Genomic DNA, 18,624 nt, shown 5'->3' with positions numbered 1-18,624 from the left:
CATTTATATCGAACATTCAAAAGATTGTGAATGACAAGTGAAGTGATACGTATCACCAAAAATAACAGTGAATAATAATAACACACATAAATAGCACTCGATTCATACATATAGCTCCGCACATAAAACTCTTGCGCATGCGTGTTAGAAACGATTATTCAGGACTGTATTATACGATTTGTATTCAAATTCAAAATACCACATTTTGAGTACTATATTAATTTTTTGTGAATTCTACACAGAATTTAAAAATATGCGGATATTATAGAGAATAACTAAAATGAATGATCAATAAATTTCAATTTTGTAGTTTATATGTCTATTATAATACTATAATTTGTTTCTTTATAATTTATTTATTATTTGCAATAATAATATCTTAAATATATAGTTGTAAAATAATATGTTTGATATGTTGTATTAAAAATCCAAGTAAATGCTAATGCACATCGCAGCAACGCTCCTGCAGTTATGATTATGGAGGGGTGAAAGGTAGGTTAGAGGTTTCAGTTAACCGCAGTCGTCATTCGCTTAGCGGCGAAGACGGTGTGTTCGAAGGAGCTGGACTCCACAAGGAACAAGTTATTTGTATTTAGAGGTATATGGAACCATAAATCACGCATATATATTTATTATTAAAAAAATGGCAACGCAAGAGGAAATCGGTATTGGAGATTTGGTCCTTTTGGATGAAATCACATTGGAAAAAATTGTGGAAAATTTACGAGTTAGGTAAGATTATGTTTTGACTAGTGATGAATAAGGCGGTAAATCAGGAAATTGGCGGGAAATTGAGGAATACAAGTTACTTTTCCTTTAAAGAACGTGACAGGTGTCCTGTTTATGTTTCGATAGTGTTAGTATTTCGTAGATAATCCACCAAGAGGGCGTGGCTAACCGTATAGCAGGTGGTTGCAATTCGGTTTCGTTATTTGGATTTGAACTTGACCTATATACAATACCCATGATATAATAGAATACATAAAAATTTTGTACTGAGATCACCCTCAAATGATAATATGCTCCTGAACATGGATTTTATTTCCATAACTATGAATTTATGCATTTCTTTCCGTTTTTATATTTATATAAAATCGTTAATTATAATACATATTTTAATGTGTTTACATTTTTATATAGAAAGCTATTAGTATATGTTAAAGATATTTAGTTTTATAATAAGTAATATTTAAGTCTTATCTTGTTCCGTGTTCTATGAGTCATCGTCTTCGGTTCTTTGGTATCTTAAACTTTACATGATACTTAACTAACTATTCTTGATAATAAAAATGTTTATAATTTCTTTTATTCTATGTATGAAACACATATTTAGTTACATTTCATTTAAAAGTGAGACACTTATTCTGTTTATAAATAAATACATATATTCTTTAAAGTAAAGATCATTCGAAAAAATGTATAGTTTTAAGCGCGCGATTGATAACGAAGATAGATAACGCAACTTAGTATAATGAATTGTATACGTTTGTATTGTAAATTGTTTTATACGTAATACACATTTCCTACGTAGAATACGTAGTAAACGTATTTAATTTTTAACCTTAATTTTATATTATATTATAATACTTAATAAATAAACTAAAACATCAGTTGCATTTAATGATAAAAAATAATTGATAAGACGATAAAATTTATTTTTCAAAAATAAAAACAAGTTTATATATTAGCACATATATATATCAAAGTTCTATTGAATTATATTTATTTATTATACTTATATTTAATTTTATTTTAGATACAATGGTGGAAAAATTTATACGTACATTGGAGAAGTATGTATCAGCATAAATCCATACAGAAGTGTAAATATATATGACAATGATTATATTAATAAATATAAAGGTAAAAGATCATATTTCACATAGTAATGTCATAATCACATGTTGACTAAACAAAATAATTAAAAATTATCAAATAATATATAAGAACAATTTAAAAAATTATATTTTAGATAGAGAATTATTTGAAAATCCACCACATATTTTTGCAATTGCTGATGCAGTGCACAGAGAAATGAAGCAACAACGTCGTGATACTTGTATTGTAATTAGTGGGGAATCTGGTTCTGGTAAAACAGAAGCAAGTAAAATTATTATGAAATATATTGCTGCAGTTACCAATTTAAGTGGTCAACAAGAAATAGAAAGGTATATAGATCATTCAAGAATAGTATCTCATTGTTAAATTTTCTCAAGTCATTTCATTTGTCTTTAGAAGTTTGTATCTATAGCATCTAATATTATATTTTCTCGTCTGTTAGAGTAAAAAATATTCTTATACAATCTAATTCAATACTGGAAGCTTTTGGAAATGCAAAAACAAATAGAAATGATAATTCATCTCGGTTTGGAAAATACATGGATATAGATTTTAATTTCAAAGGTGATCCAATTGGTGGTCATGTTACTAACTATTTATTGGAAAAGTCAAGAGTTGTATATCAGCAAAATGGTGAACGGAATTTTCATTGTTTCTACCAGGTATTAACAATAATTTCATTGTATATTATTTTTCTTCACTGCACATAAAGTATTGTATTTGCAAAACAGTTTACTTAAAATTTGCAGTTATTAAATGGTTCCAGTGAAACAGAGTTAAATAAATTACGCCTAGTACGAGATCCAGCTGCTTATTTCTATGTTTGTGCTGGAAATTGTAATAAAACCAATGCAACTGATAAAAGTGACTATAAAACAGTTACTTCAGCTATGTCTACTCTTGGATTCACTCAAAATGAAGTGCAGACGATCTGGAATATCATTGCTGGCATATTACATTTGGTTTGTTGTAACTAAAATAATGAAGAAAATTAAAAAGTTACTATTTCATTTCTAATATGAAATTTGGTTTGCAGGGCAACATTACTTTTAAACTTATTGACGATAAACTTTTCATTGAAAATAGAACTGCTTTAAACGATACAGCAAATTTATTTTCTATTAGTGTACAGGAATTAAGTACAGCTCTTACACAAAGAGTTATTGCAGCAGGTGGAGAAGTTATGCAAAAAACTCATACTTCAACAGAGGCAGAATATGGTAGAGATGCCTTTGCTAAGGTAATATTTGCTTTTATAGTTATTTGTTTCCCATATTTAAAAAATAAGTAAATATTATTTAAATTTTTATTAAATAATAACAACTAAATTATGTTTTAGGCTGTATATGAAAGGTTGTTTACTGAAATTGTATCTCGTGTTAATAGTGCAATTAATGTAAATGATACAGAAGCTTATAAAAGATATAGAACAGTAATTGGAGTACTTGACATATATGGTTTTGAAATTTTTGATATAAATAGTTTTGAACAATTCTGTATTAATTACTGTAATGAAAAGTTGCAACAATTGTTCATTGGTAAGAAAATTTTACATAAACTTATTATATTGAAAAAATTAAATAGACATTTAATATTATTAGATACATTATTATTAATTACATTTAATATTTTAGAATTGGTATTAAAACAAGAACAAGAAGAATATAAAAGGGAAGGTATTGCATGGCAAAATATTGATTATTTCAATAATCAAATAATTTGTGACTTAGTAGAACAACCTCATAAAGGAATGATAGCAATTATGGATGAAGCTTGCCTTAATGTCGGCAAAGTCACAGATGAAGTCAGTTTTCTTAATTTATTATATTAATATTCATTATTTATTATATACTATACTTACAAAGATTATGATTATTCTGTATAACAAATTATTTCTAGATGGTTCTAGAAGCTATGGATCAAAAATTACTTGATCATAAACATTATGCCTCTCGACAATTGAAGCCAATGGATAAAGAACTTCAACATAAAATTCAATTTAAGATTAAGCATTATGCTGGAGATGTAATATATAATATTAATGGCTTTTTAGATAAAAATAAAGATACGTTATTTCAGGATTTTAAACGTTTACTTTATAAAAGCAGTAATCCAATAGTTAGCAAAATGTGGCCTGAAGGTGCACAAAACATTCTAAAAGTATGTAAATACATTTACTACGTAATTGCGTATTACATTATTTTTATTGTTATATTATTTTATTTTAGACAACAAAAAGGCCTTTAACAGCTGGAACTCTTTTCCGTAATTCCATGATAGCTCTGGTTAAGAACCTAACAAGCAAAGAACCATTTTATGTGAGGTGTATAAAACCTAATGAAGTTAAGTCACCAGTTGTATTTGATGAAGAAAGAGTAAATCATCAAGCACGATATTTAGGTCTTCTCGAAAATGTATTAGTTAGAAGAGCAGGTTTTGTGTATCGTCAACGATATGACACATTTTTAAAACGGTATATGCAGAAAAGTAATGTGATTATTACATAACGAAATTTTTTAAAGTATATTACCAATGAAATTGTCTTTATCAGGTATAAGATGATATCTCAATACACTTGGCCAAATTTTAGAGGTGGTAGTGACAAAGATGGTGTACGTACTTTAATGGATGAAAAAGGTTTTAGTAATGATGTAAAATATGGACATACTAAAATATTTATTCGTTCGCCACAAACACTTTTTGCATTAGAAAAGGTCAGCGTTATTTAATTTTGTCTATTTAAAATTACGCAAATATTGAAACAAATACTTCAAAACATATTTATTTTTAGGCACGTACCGATTTGATCCCGGGTATTGTAATATTATTACAAAAGCAATGGAGAGGATATTTATGCCGTCAAAAGTATAAAAAGATGAAAGCTGCCCTTATTATAATGAAACATTATCAAAAATATAAAATGTACACCTATATCAAGGAATTAGAAAAAATGTTTCAAAATGCAAAAACAATGCGGGATTACGGCAAACATTTAACTTGGCCTTGTGAAAATTTTGCTGTGAGACACATAATATTTGCTTTAAAAATGATGTATGAAAGATGGTGGGCATGGATGATTCTCAGACTTATCCCTAGAGAGGACTGGCCTCAACTACGACTGAAGGTATATATATATATATCATCAATCAAGATAGCTAATTCTTAATTCCAATTTTTGACATTAACACAATCTTAGATGGCTGCGGGCATAGTTTTGCGTTCAAAGCGACTTCATTGGGGACAAGATAGACGTTGGGAAGGGAATTATCTTTCCAAACCAGATGAAAATCCTCAAAGTGATATTTTTAATTCTTCAATAAATAATCTTCGCAATACTGATCATTTTAAAGCAGTTTTATTTAGTGCATTTATTAGAAAAACGAACAGGTTTGTATTGAGTGCTGTTACATTACATGCTGAATTTTATTAATTCCATTATAAGTAAATTATAATTATAGATTTAATAAACCAAAGGATCGTGTACTAGTAGTTACTGAACATGCAATATACAAGCTTGAAAGTTCTAAATTTAAAAATATGAAAAAAGGCATGCCAATAACGGAAATAACAGGTTTAAGTGTATCACCTGGGAAAGATCAGCTTATAACAATTCATTCAAATCGAGGAAATGATTTTATTATGTCAATCATTGCTAAAGATGATAGAGTTGGAGAACTTGTTGGCATTTTAAGTAATAAATATAATCAGTGAGTACATATTTATTGTTTAAAATTTTATATGCAAAGCTTCGCTGCTTGAGTATATATTAAAATATTATATTTTATGCTAGATTACGTTCTGCTGATCTACAAATTACAGTGGATGTAAAATTTAAATGTATGCTAGGAAATAAGAGTAAAGTATTACGAGTAGAAGTACATCCTGAAGTTCATGAACCAACGTTTAAAAAAGATGGTGAAAATATCATATATGTCATTCCGCCGTCAGTCGGTATAATTGAAGGAAGTGCTAATACAAGGTTTAGAACCGCTAACTAAAATAATCCTTTCAACTGCCTTTCTAATATTTTATCATAAATATTAAGGTTAAATTATTATATATACTAATAATGTTACTGCAAAAATATTTTTTGAAAATATCTTTTTATATATTCATACATCTATTAATGTACAAATAATATTAGGGATATTAATAGGGTCGTAAGCTAAAAACAAGTGACAATACAGTAATTTAGTAACATAAAGCATTTTTAGTGCAAATACGCGAGTATTTTACGAGTATTTTACTGTATCAAATAAGTAATGGGAACAAAACTTCTTTATGTAAATACGTACAAAATTAAATCCATTAAAAGTAGTGCATTTCAAATTGTAAGAATTAAATGCATTATTTATGTGAATAAGTTGTAAATTTCTAAATTGGAATGATACATAGGTCTTAAGAGAATTAACACAGTATTGTTTTAAAAAGTATCATTCTTTGGTACAGTAGTCTTAATACATATTTACCAATGTGGCATTTTACTTAAAATATTTTTGAAAATATATTTTTACACCATCGTTGAATATTTATATATTATGTGGAAATTTAATAAGATTTATAAAAAATACAATTTATATGTATGTTAAAACTGATATATAGATTAATCAAAATTTTAACACTATTAAGCATAAATAATAGATAGCATAATAAAAAAATAAATATTAATGAAAAATTTGTCACATAATTATTGTATTGAAAATTTTCTAATTATATTAATGTTGTGTTTTAATAATGCTGTACGAGTTGAGATAAAAAATGTAATATGATATAGCACATCATAAAATGGTGCCATTGTTAAAAAATAAATTTACATTTTTACATATTTTTATTTATGTATAAAATTATATAAGTAACCATAAGCAGAAACAATAAATCATTTACGTATGACAAAAAATGTTTCTAAATTGAAAATGTCTTTCCATAAATTAAAAGATACGAATTTCTTTATTTATTACATTTTTTTATTGTTGAAGTGTAATAGAATACATTTTTTATACAAAATAATAATGTAATCTAATCAATGCGTTGATATAGATATATATATCCTAATTCTTTTGGTGGATTTTCAGATAATGCAACCTGCAATAAACGATTTAAATGAGTGCATTTACTATATTACAATTTATTTTATACTTGCGACACATACTTTGTCATCATTGTATATTACCCATCGATTATCTTTCAGAAGATGACACACATAATGTCCTACCATTGTCGATGTACCCATATGTGATATAAATCCTACTAATTTATATTCTAAAATATGAAAATACAACAATTATCTCGATATGAGTAATTCTTTGCATTATTAAATACTGAAAAGCGAACATACGGTCGGTTCCGTCTTTAAATACTTCTTTGGAATGTTTTGGTTTGTCTTCAACTTCTAAAGCATCCAATTCATTTTGGTGACTAAAAATCCAATCTGCTGCGCGTTCTAAATTGTTATCAGTCGCTTTAAGCGCTTTTGTTGCTTGTTCTCTTGTGAAACTCATTCCCATTAGCATAGCCACAGCATCTTCATTTGCCATAAATTTGTCTTTTTCTAAGATTGAATAAACAAAAACAAATATGAATGTTATTAAATTCATTTATAGGGAAATTTGGAGAAAAGGATTAGTTACCTGGTTTAACATCAATTCCGGGTGGTACAAACGGATCCGCAAAATCCGAATCCGCGATATGTTCCATTAACCAGTTTGTGGCTGCTTCTAAACCACGATTTTCCGTAAAATAGAGAGCTCTTTCACAGGCTTCTGGTGGAAATCCCATATCTGTCAACTGATTCAATATCACGGAATCATAAACAAGTGGTGGAGGTTCGGTGCCAACTGTTTCCGGTAATAATTCTTCTGTGGGTTGCAAACCAAAACCTCGAAGAGAACTTAAGTTTAGTATGTCTGGCATTTCCACTGCTACATCTAACTTCGCTGGTGTCCAATCTTCTTTCATCGTGAACTTTTTTAAATGAATTAATAGATAATCCGGAAAAGTAGAGAGTCTAGTCGTTCTATAAAAGAGTACGCTTATTAATTATGTGCAGTAAAACATTATATGCATCATAACTTACTTTTGCGCTGTTGTCTTTTCATTTAAAGCTGAACTATAAAATTGCTCCACTATTTCTGACCGAATAAATGTTTGCAAACAAGATGATAGTTTTATGCGTGGTCTGACAAGCGCATTTGTATCCAATTTTTGTCCTTTTGCTTCAGTTTCGCTCTTCAATGTTTCATAAGCTGCGACTTCGTCCTATATGCAATATATGTTAAGTAAATGTATATTTTTTAGTTTAGATATATAAGTTATATAAATCATTTACTTTATTTATGGCAGTTTCTACAGGTATTGGAAGTGGTAGTAAGTATTCAGTACGATAAGTGTACTTTACTTTGTTAGACCGACTACACTGATACCTTTCTTCAACTTGGAATTTAAAACAATCAGTAGGATTCGTTTGATGACGACTGTGACGCTGTGCGATCAATTTCCTGATATTAGTATTGTAACTTCATATGAAAATTGAAGTAGATTATTTTTATATGTCTATTAAAAATATAAAATGTGACAATATTACGTCTATGATATTTATGATGTGAAGAAAGAATTCTTGCGCATCTTGCTGTCGATTTGAAGAAAATCCGGGGTGTCCACGGCCGACTAATGTTTTAAACATCCGTGGTGGAATACCTTGACGTGATTCGTGTTCATTGTTCGTATCTGGAGGAACTGAATATTTACCAGAAAGTAAACCAGTTCCAAGCTTACTCCTATAATATTAATTTCTTGTATCTTAAAATTGGTAAGTAAATTTATATGCCATACTTTCATTTTTTCTTAACTTACATTTGAACATTAAAATCATTTGCTGGATCAGTGTAATTCTGCTGAAGTATCTGTGCTGCACTTTTTACAAATCTGAAATTCATTAAAACATTAAATAAATATATAAAAACATTAATTAAATAATTGTTATAGTACTGATTAAACTTTTCTCCTATACAACATAAAAAGCTTTACATGATACTATTTGTTTATTTAAAATCAAGTTGCAAACCTTTTGAAAAAATCTGGAATCGCGAATAACATCTGCATCACACTGTTTAAGTAACAAGAGTTTCCTAAGTTAGCAAGTCCTGTATACCCAGGTCCATACAAAGGTGTTAATTTACTTGCTGCTTCTTGAAGTGCAACCCATTCACCAAATCTTTGATTGAGATCTAATTCAAGCTCTATCATAGATTTATCAGTTTTTTCCATTTGAGCAATATTAATACCCCAATGAGCTAAATGTGCTACTAAATTTGGATCTTCCACCATATCATCTTCATCATATGAAAACACATCTGCTTTTCCTTCTTTGGTTATAGTCCCTAATTTCACTGCTAATGAGTAACCCGTTACTCTATAATGTTCTACTGCATGATCATTTCCTCCTGTTCCATCATAAAATTTACGTCCACAGAGAATACTACCATCAGTTAAATTAAGCCAGAGATTTTGAGTTAAATCACATTTTTCACACTTCCATCCACTAGGTGGTATCTTTTTTCCATTATCTAATTGTTTAAGATTTGCTGCATGTCTAAGAATTTGATAATTATTTAAAATAATGATAAAAAGAATATTTTTTAAATTAGTACATACTTGAACTTTTGTTCTTACTTTGAAACTGCCTTTATTTCTCCATCCCAAGTTCCAGCCAATGCCTCTACTTCTGCTATTTTTGTTGCAGATTCTGCTTCTAATATAGATTTAATTGCAACTTCTACCTATATACATCAAATTTTTCATGTAATTTTTTATTGTTCCTACTCTTTATTCTTCTTTTTATGTAAAACTTACTTCTTGTGGTAAATTGTCTGTTGGATATGGTACTGTAATAAAATTTGGTAGAATAACAATTTCATAAGATTCGTGGTACGTATATTTTTGTTGATCTGGTGTAAATCCATCTGTTGTTCCTATTGCTAATCTAGTAATTTTCTTTTCAGGGCCATCTCCTTGATGTTTAGAAGGAATCTATAAATATTAACATATATTTTGTATTATATATAAGCAATTTGTATTTTGTACTAACATATTTTTTACGATTTTATTTTTTAGATATAGTAAAGTACTCACCTCTTTTCTTTTTCTTTTAATATGTAGAAACACAGGATTTTCTGTTAATTGATAATAATGTTGTACATAATCCTGGCCTAATCCCAAGAACGTGGTAAGATTAACATACAAACCAGTATAAGTATCCTTAAAAGAAAAAACAATGAAAATAATTATATTATCATTGTATCATTTTCTCTAATTATAAGATCTTCATGACATCTTACTGGAGTATCAAAAGAATAAACACACTCATCCTTATATATTTTATCATTTTTCTGTGGTACCCTAATATTGGATAAATGTTTCATCAATTCCTCCATTACAAAGAAAATGTAGTCACCATAAAAAAAAGAAAATGTCCGAACAAATTGAAAAATAATCGTGTTAAAAATCACCGGCTCGTCGTATTGATGATATGCGTGATTTGAGGAATGAGAAGAAGAAACCGGAATATATTCGACTCTTCTCGTTTCTCTTTAAAAACCAGTGGTGCTCAATGGTAATCACACAATTTTCATATTTCAATTTAGTACAATATCTTTAAGTGACTCATGACACTTAAAAGAACACCATGAAAAAAATATATATTATTGTAGTTTATAGTTTTTGATTAAATAACTGAAACTATTTATCTCTTCTAATTTTTAATTTTTATAGATTTAAACTTATATTGCAAGAATGCACGAAAAAGAACAAGCCTTGCTGTTTCGGTGAATAGTTGTTGAGCAGACGGTACACAGATGTTATATATGTATGTGATGATTCATACTGTCATTAACCTAAAATAAAGTTCATATTTTATTTACTGGGAAATGATCACGTAAATTTTGTGCATAAAAAGAATTCAATCAAATTATGCGTATCATTTATTATAAATCCTTCTTATAATTTGCATTTACTTTTGCAACAATGGAAAAAGAAAGGTAATTTAATCTTTCTTTCTAATTATATGTGCTTATTTATAAAAATATAACTAATTTCTACGTTTGTCAATTTAAAATTATACGCAATAGTGTAATTATTATTTAACAAATATCTTTTTAAGTTATTTAATAATATGTTATGTACTGTAAATAAATCTATCAGGTTTACAATGCTCCTTTTGGATTCAGGAGAAATATTTTTTGAAGATTATAGTGTTCAAATGAAACTTGTTGATAATTCTACTTCAGAAGAACAAACATGGAGAGATGGAAGATTAAAATTCTGTTCAAAATCCTTAGTATTTGTAAATAAGGATATTAATCAGCCTTTAATTAAAATTCAACTCAAAGAAACTATAGCTATTGATCAATGTCAATCCAACAATGATCTAGCAAAGTTTGTATTTTTAACTTTTAATATACCACTATAATAGTTTACTTGCATTAACAATCTTTATTTTATTTACAAGATGTAGCAATATATTATTGGTTCAATGCAAACAATATGTGAAAATGTTGGAGAAAAATATACTTGCACCATATAAATTCATACACCAAAATACTACTTTTCATTTTTACTTTAATTATGCAAAAATAGATGATTGTCTTCCACAAATCCTACAGTTATTTAGAGCAGCTACTTTGCCAACAGCTGAACAAAATGCAATGGTATATTTTAAAATCATTATGTATGTTATTATACTAAAATCTTTAAAATAATGTTACTAAATTATTATTCTTATGTAGATTATGGCGATTGTACACTCTCGACAATCTAGAGTATCATTTGATACATCATGGTTAGGAGACTTATATGAGCAGGTAGTGTTAGAAACTCAAGCAAATAAAGTGTTGCCTCTTGTTATAAATCCAGGAAGAATACTTTTAACAACTTCAAGAATTTATTTTCAACCTTATAATAATTTAGACCAAGTATGTATTTTATAGTGTCAATGATAAATAATTTAGGCAAGTTATTAGAAGAATAATTTTATGATTTTAGCATCCAGTTTTAAAAATACAACTGAATGATATTATTAATATTAATAAACGACGATTCCTTCTAAGCCAAATTGTAAGTATAGCTTTGTATATCAATGTCTAATCATTGTAATTTGATATAGATATTTTAAAATTGTTTTAAACATAGGGGCTTGAAATAAAGTGGTTACGACAGCCTGAAAATAAAGTTGAACATCTATTTATATCATTAAAAACTCAAAATGACAGGGATGAATTATACACAAATTTATTAAATCAACCTACAGTTTCTTTAGAAAGAGTACCTCAGGATCAAATGACTATGAGGTGGCAAAATGGTTCTTTGTCAAATTATGATTATCTCTTGTACATTAATAGGTAACTTTTATATTAATAAATAATTGAAATATTTAATTGTACAGTTTAACTTAAATATTATTTTTCAGTTTGGCAGATAGAACTTTTCATGATTTAACTCAGTATCCAGTTATGCCTTGGGTATTACAAGATTACACATCTGCTACATTGGATTTAAATGATCCTAGTATTTATAGAGATCTTTCAAAGCCTATTGGAGCTCTTGAGCCAAATCGGTTAGAAAGATTAAAGGTGTATTTCTTTTTTGATATGCAAAATATATATGTCAGGAGTGAGATAATGGTGTTATTATGTTTTAGGAACGATATTTGGAAATGTCAGAACCAAAATTTTTGTATGGTTCTCATTACAGTGCCCCAGGATTTGTATTATTTTATTTAGTACGAAAATATCCTCAGTACATGCTTTGTTTACAAAATGGAAGATTTGATCATCCAGATAGAATGTTCAATAGGTATGTGTTTTTTTTTTAAATATGTGTTGCTACGATTCTTTGAGAGTATTAAATTTATGAACGTTAAGGAAATATATATGTTGTTGACTCTAGTAGTGATAATAAATGTATGTGTATAAAATTTTTGGTTGCACAGACAAGGTAAAATTTTATGGTAATTGCTTATTGTACTGTAAAAATAATTACTTTGTCGACTCTGCAGAATCGATTTTTTGTTTCACTCTTACCAACAAAAACACCTAACAGTGTAGCTGACGTTTGGAAAAATGTTTTGGTGAACATGTCTGACTTTAAAGAACTGATCCCAGAATTTTATGACACAAACAATGGTGGTGATTTTTTAATAAATAGTTATGGCATTGATTTTGGATATCGACATGATGGAACAAAAATAGGAGATGTACAGTTACCACCATGGGCAAATGGTATGTGTTTTTTAATTCATAAGAAATAATTATTTGTAATTTAATACGAATTAGTTATCAAATTCTAGGACCAGCTCATTTTGTACAAGTATTAAGAAATGCGTTAGAGAGTGATTATGTTTCTCAAAATCTTCATCACTGGATTGATTTAATTTTTGGATATAAACAAAGAGGAATTGAAGCAGAGAAAGCTAATAATGGTAAACTATTTAATTATAAAAGTTGACGTACAAATAACATTTATTTTATAATATACTGCATTTCAGTATTTTTCTATTTATGCTATGAAGGAGCAGTTAACTTAGACACTATTAAAGATATCAATGATAGGCATGGTTTGGAGATACAAATTATGGAGTTTGGTCAAATACCAAAACAAATTTTTACTTTACCACACCCCAAACGTTCTATACTTACTCTGCATAAATTGCATATTAAAACTACTTCAGCATCAGTTGCAAGTGAAACAGGTATATGATATATAATCTCAATTTAAATAAATTAAAGTTAATGAAATATAAATGTATTATAAATATGTGTAATAAAAAATAATTTCTTTCAGAAAATAAAGAAAATCCTATAGAAAAGACTTTTGAATTACATGAATTAATAATGTTTCAATCTCATAAAGAAAGTGTAAGTAGCATTATCATACAGAATAAGGAAGAAATTAATGAAATAATATCAGTTGGACAAGATGGAATGCTTAAATTATATAGTATAAAAAATAAAAAATTAACACGTAATGTATCTTTATCATCATTATCACTTTCCTCTTGTGTATCATATTATACATCTTCTCATCGCAATATATTAGTTGCCGGATCCTGGGACAATTCACTGTAAGCATGTTAAATAAATATTTCATATATATATTTCACTTTTTTATTAATTAATTTTTTTCATAGGATATTTTACGATATTGAATTTGGTAGAGTAATAGATATACTACAAGGACATGAAGATGCTGTTTCTTGTTTAGCTTTAAGTGATAGTCGTAAGATTATTATCTCTGGTTCATGGGATTGTACAGCAAAAGTATGGAAAAGCTATTCTTCTGGGACAAAAATTAAACCAGCTGAGTGCCTTATTGCACAACTAGATCATGATTCTAAAGTAACTTGCATCAATATATCAGGGTAAAATTATGTTTCTTATGGTTTGTAAGTAATATAAAATAGTATGTTTAAAAAATCTTTATTGGTGGAATATTTATAGAGATGAAACATTATTGGTATCTGGCACAGAAGATGGAGAAATTTTTTTATGGAATATGGATACATATCATCTGCAATTTACTGCAAAAGGTACATTTCATGATAATTATCTTCTCGATTTTAAAAGGCATATTCACTTTATTTCCTTTTCTACAGCACATAATTGTAAAATAAATGCAATGGTGTTTGATCAAGAAGGAAAAAGCATAATTTCATGTGCAGAGGATAAAATACTAAATATAATTGATATTCATACAAGTACTCAGATTTATCGTACAACTATAGAATACGAACCTCTAACACTAACATGGTTCAAAAGTTTTTTATTAATAGGAGATAGTAATGGTAATATTAATGTTTGGAACCGCCAAGGAGCAGTTTTTATTACACAAATACATTGCCATAATGGTACAGTATTCTATATATTAATACATTAATTCCTTGTATTTACATTGGAATATTCGATACTTAAAACTTTATTTACATATGACTTTACTGATAATTAAGAATACAGTCATTTTTTAGGTCCAATTAATACATTATCGGTATCAACAGAAAATAATATAGTCTTAACTGGTGGAAAAGACAGGAAAATAATCGTATGGGATTGTAAAAATGTATAATTCATATTGTAATATCTACAATGTGACTGAAATATTCCTTAGTTATAAATTTCACCATCAGTTTATAGCAAAACTTTTCATCTTAGTAGATATAATATAGCAGGAAAGCTGTATCTAATACATACATGACGTATTCATTTAAAATTGTTGTAATATTCGTTGAAAGTCTAACATTTGTTGCATATTATAATATTTTAGCATATTTTATGTCATACTGTTACACATTCCTAACAGTTTATAAAAAGTCTCAAATACAAACATTATACATACATTTAAAATACTGATTCTTTAACATATTCTTTTTGTAGATTTGAGTCTACAACAAATTTTTATACATAAATTTATACATACTGATATGTAGTACATAGTTTTTATAAGTTCTTTGGATGTATTTCATAAATTTATTTCCTAACATTCAGTCTTATTCTTTTATGAAAATATAAATCTAAATACAAAGAACATAAAATTAATTAAATAATAAAAGTAATTTGCAATTGTATTTATAAATCTAAAAAAAGTAAATAAAAAATAAAAACTTACAACTTAATCTACAAAATGTGAACATAATGTGCGTTTTGAATTATATGTAAATTGAATGTTCAATATTCATGACTTTATATTCTTCATATAGCATATGATGTCATATTACTTCGAATACTTTCACTAATGATTGTAATTTCAATATTGCTAAAGAAAATAAATTCTATTTATTTTGGTATACTTCCTGTATAGTTTTTTCACATATGTTTAAATAAACATTTCATAAAAATAAATTATGTAATACAAATGTTAATTGTGTAACCTATTATTACTATCACTAATTTTTCATATATTCATATACACATACTTGTTTGTTTTATTTATTTTCTTCTATTTACTACTATTTATTTGAGTGATCCAATTCATTATTTAATGATAAATTTGAATCATCCAATTGTTTCAACTGTTCATATGTTATAAAAAATATGATATTCCATGGTCCCATTCTAAACCAAGTAGGTACAAAACCCTTGTATAAGGCTAAAAATCCTTCATTTTTAAAAGTCTACAAAAAAAATAAAATCCGTATAATATTATTAAAAAGAACAAAAATATATGTACATAATATTTTAAACCATATATACCTGTACAAAGCAATCTATACTACCATTATAAATATGAGGTGGTAACATGCCACTTGCGGTAGGTATCCTTCTTTGATTCATTAAACGTGTCTGTAACAATTTCATTTCAGTAAATTTAAGTAAATTTAAGTAAATACAGATGATAAAATATTTACTAACTATACTTACACGCACAACATCTATTGGAGTAGAAGCTATTGCACTTCCCATACTAGCTATAAAACTGGACCTGAAGTATATAATTACATGTATATGTAAGTATGCATATGTGTATATTCAATAACAATTTTGAAGCCCTGTTTCATTCTACCAAATTAAAGCAACCCTTATCCAGGCTCTTGAAATTCAAATATACAATGTGGTATCTACAATATTATAACTTGTAAAAAAGATCTGTATGGTATATTTTAGAACTTACTATAAAATGTTCAATACATAGAAAAAATATACATAAAGAAAATAAAGAAAACAAAAGTAAACTATGTGTTCAATCTTGTATATAATTCTGTAAATAAATTTGCATGAAATGGTAAGTGAAACAATTGATTATGCAATTCAAGATGATTAGACATCTGGATAACAGTTTTAACAATTTATATACAAACAAGAAATATTAAACATAACTTCCACTTTGATTCTCTGTGGTCATCTCAATGTCCACGTACAGAATGTGCCCATGTGCACCACAGTGTGAAAGAACCTGGAAATAAAATTTTTCACTTTTAGAAAAATGTTACTTCCTTTTTAACTAAGTATAAAACCACTATATTATTAATATTGCTAAGTCAAAATTATTTGAGTTATTTAATTCAAAATTAAAATACAGAAAATTTTGTTTGTTAGTTATACATATTTATCATGTGTATATCACCAAAGTCATATGATAGAAAAATTTAGGAGATATAATAAATAATACTAATATTAGAAATTATAAACATTATTAAAGAAATTGTAACATAAAATAAACAAGATATGTTTAGATATACTCACATGACATCACATACTGTAAAAGAGCACATGAAATATGTTTGCTTTAAAAACATTATTGAACATTTGTTAGTATGATAATGGCGTGATAAATATTTTGTGATAAACAGAAATAGCCCAGATAAGAGTTTATTTATTATTTACGTATTAATATTAAAAGAAAGACTAATACACAATTTATACTTGTTTTCAAATAAACTATTTTTAATACAATAATATACATCTATTTATATAATGTCATCAAAGAACAATATAAAATTAAATAAAATATATAGATACGGTTTACTTACACAAAATGATTACTAATACTATCTCCCAATAGAACCATAAACTTTTTTTTACTGTAATCATATATAGGCAATTCTACAGCTGCAATAATTGCTGCTCTTTGAGCAGTAGGTCCCACACCCTGCATACAAATTTTTGTGTATAAAATTATGTAAATATTGTTAAAATTTATATTTATTAATTTACGTACCCTCCATAAACCGCAAATACCTTCATGTTGATATACATCTTGAAAACAACCAAACAATGTTAAATTTGAGTTAATTCCAGTTACTTGCATACGAACTTTAACTACATCAGTTGGATTAGCTATAGCACTTGAAATAGCACCAGCTAATGCAGCACATATAACATTTATAACAACTAAATCATCTGTTTTCCACTTATCCATAGCTGCTTTTTTTAAAGAATAATAGGTACCGAATTTTATAGTTCCATAAGTAGCTTGCCTTAAAATAGCTGAACTAATCCTATATAATAAAAAAATTAGTACTAATAAAATAATCCTATCTAGTAGCCAAATGAAATATTGAATATATATATATATATATATATATATATATATATATATATATGTATATAAATCAAACTTCTTTTTACCCAGAATATAGAGCTTTAAAACCCTCTTGTTGTGATATTTGAAATAAAGCATCTGTCATACCAGAATATTTTAGATGCGCATATTTTTGATCAAATTTTTGTCCTTGGATTTGAAGACGTGTTTTTGTTGTGTCTAAAGGAAAAGTACCTAACCAGAAATATATTTATAAAAACGATGAGTAAATAAGTTATTGATAGATAATTAAACTTTTAGAATAAAATTATTGTAATATAACACCACATACCTAATTCTGCAACAATCGAAGCTAAACCCCCATAGATAAAAGGTTTCCAATCATTCCACTGACTCTCTCCCATTACAACGTTTAGCTTATGGTTAATAGATATAAATTACTTTTAACACAATAAATTTGATTTGTAAATTTTATAATATGATTTGAAATATTAATATTATATTTTATATGAATATTAATATTAAAAATATTAATGACACCGTGTATAAAATGACTAAAAAGCTAATGAAATAAATGCATTCCAGTAAGATTAACTGACTTTAAAATTATTTCAAGCGACTTTTTAACACTGCATTTACAGAAATACGAATAAACAATACAAAAAACACGCGTACATATATTTCTTTATGAAACTAATATAAGATTTTTTATTTAACATCAATCTTCTAAAAATGTCACTATTGTAATCACAAACAGTATAA

General features: G+C 27.1%; 4 protein-coding genes across 5 annotated transcripts; 2 read left to right on the top strand and 2 right to left on the bottom strand.

Annotated features, from left to right (window-relative positions):
* The first annotated feature begins 508 nt into the window (after positions 1-508).
* LOC100748654 (unconventional myosin ID) lies at positions 509-6,664 on the top strand. The gene is made up of 15 exons (XM_003491327.4): positions 509-732; positions 1,757-1,863; positions 1,973-2,168; positions 2,282-2,501; positions 2,589-2,801; positions 2,876-3,079; positions 3,179-3,377; positions 3,474-3,643; positions 3,739-3,999; positions 4,068-4,312; positions 4,391-4,553; positions 4,631-4,963; positions 5,036-5,226; positions 5,298-5,546; positions 5,630-6,664. Exons 1-15 carry the CDS (start codon positions 644-646, stop codon positions 5,835-5,837), a joined length of 3,048 nt encoding a protein of 1,015 aa, XP_003491375.1. The 5' UTR covers positions 509-643; the 3' UTR covers positions 5,838-6,664.
* Positions 6,665-6,785: 121 nt separating this feature from the next.
* On the bottom strand, positions 6,786-10,429 carry LOC100748777 (ubiquitin carboxyl-terminal hydrolase 5). Its single transcript, XM_003491328.4, has 13 exons — positions 10,173-10,429; positions 9,967-10,092; positions 9,688-9,864; positions 9,508-9,614; positions 8,900-9,427; positions 8,689-8,760; positions 8,420-8,612; positions 8,165-8,317; positions 7,913-8,094; positions 7,467-7,852; positions 7,175-7,387; positions 6,989-7,098; positions 6,786-6,921 (listed from the first exon to the last, which is right to left on the bottom strand). Exons 1-13 carry the CDS (start codon positions 10,266-10,268, stop codon positions 6,856-6,858), a joined length of 2,409 nt encoding a protein of 802 aa, XP_003491376.1. The 5' UTR covers positions 10,269-10,429; the 3' UTR covers positions 6,786-6,855.
* Positions 10,430-10,584: 155 nt separating this feature from the next.
* Positions 10,585-15,227, top strand: LOC100748891 (protein FAN). Its single transcript, XM_012388385.3, has 16 exons — positions 10,585-10,871; positions 11,035-11,268; positions 11,342-11,540; positions 11,619-11,804; positions 11,875-11,946; positions 12,022-12,230; positions 12,299-12,461; positions 12,530-12,684; positions 12,931-13,109; positions 13,178-13,309; positions 13,376-13,579; positions 13,672-13,951; positions 14,018-14,248; positions 14,328-14,416; positions 14,483-14,734; positions 14,852-15,227. The coding sequence occupies exons 1-16, from the start codon at positions 10,858-10,860 to the stop codon at positions 14,947-14,949; spliced, it is 2,697 nt and encodes an 898-aa protein (XP_012243808.1). The 5' UTR covers positions 10,585-10,857; the 3' UTR covers positions 14,950-15,227.
* A 511-nt stretch (positions 15,228-15,738) lies between these two features.
* LOC100748534 (mitochondrial uncoupling protein Bmcp) lies at positions 15,739-18,421 on the bottom strand. 2 transcript variants are annotated; one of them, XM_012388387.3, is made up of 8 exons: positions 18,403-18,421; positions 18,194-18,278; positions 17,949-18,096; positions 17,539-17,818; positions 17,351-17,469; positions 16,242-16,302; positions 16,074-16,163; positions 15,739-15,994 (listed from the first exon to the last, which is right to left on the bottom strand). In XM_012388387.3, exons 2-8 carry the CDS (start codon positions 18,264-18,266, stop codon positions 15,830-15,832), a joined length of 936 nt encoding a protein of 311 aa, XP_012243810.1. In that variant the 5' UTR covers positions 18,267-18,278; positions 18,403-18,421; the 3' UTR covers positions 15,739-15,829. The 2 variants fall into 2 exon arrangements, with proteins under 2 accessions (XP_012243810.1, XP_003491374.1); XM_003491326.4 differs by lacking the exon at positions 18,403-18,421 and having other exon boundaries at positions 18,194-18,375.
* Between the last annotated feature and the right edge of the window lie 203 nt (positions 18,422-18,624).

This window comes from Bombus impatiens, unplaced genomic scaffold, assembly GCF_000188095.3.
Source record: "Bombus impatiens unplaced genomic scaffold, BIMP_2.2 scf_0548, whole genome shotgun sequence".
Classification (NCBI taxonomy): Eukaryota; Metazoa; Arthropoda; class Insecta; order Hymenoptera; family Apidae; genus Bombus; species Bombus impatiens.
This window is presented reverse-complemented; position numbering and strand designations above follow the sequence as displayed.

Coding starts and splice junctions, on each gene's coding strand:
- LOC100748777 (XM_003491328.4), bottom strand. CDS start 10,268: ATGGAGGAATTGATGAAACATTTATCCAATATTAGGGTACCACAGAAA. Junction 10,093..10,172: donor TTTATTCTTTTGATACTCCA/GTAAGATGTCAT, acceptor TTTTCTTTTAAG/GATACTTATACTGGTTTGTA. Junction 8,613..8,688: donor AATGATTTTAATGTTCAAAT/GTAAGTTAAGAA, acceptor TTAATATTATAG/GAGTAAGCTTGGAACTGGTT.
- LOC100748891 (XM_012388385.3), top strand. Junction 13,310..13,375: donor AGCAGAGAAAGCTAATAATG/GTAAACTATTTA, acceptor ACTGCATTTCAG/TATTTTTCTATTTATGCTAT. Junction 14,735..14,851: donor ACAAATACATTGCCATAATG/GTACAGTATTCT, acceptor GTCATTTTTTAG/GTCCAATTAATACATTATCG.
- LOC100748534 (XM_012388387.3), bottom strand. CDS start 18,266: ATGGGAGAGAGTCAGTGGAATGATTGGAAACCTTTTATCTATGGGGGT. Junction 18,097..18,193: donor TTCGATTGTTGCAGAATTAG/GTATGTGGTGTT, acceptor ATTTCTGGTTAG/GTACTTTTCCTTTAGACACA. Junction 17,819..17,948: donor TTTAAAGCTCTATATTCTGG/GTAAAAAGAAGT, acceptor TTTATTATATAG/GATTAGTTCAGCTATTTTAA.
- LOC100748654 (XM_003491327.4), top strand. CDS start 644: ATGGCAACGCAAGAGGAAATCGGTATTGGAGATTTGGTCCTTTTGGAT. Junction 733..1,756: donor GTGGAAAATTTACGAGTTAG/GTAAGATTATGT, acceptor ATTTTATTTTAG/ATACAATGGTGGAAAAATTT. Junction 5,227..5,297: donor TTTATTAGAAAAACGAACAG/GTTTGTATTGAG, acceptor TTATAATTATAG/ATTTAATAAACCAAAGGATC.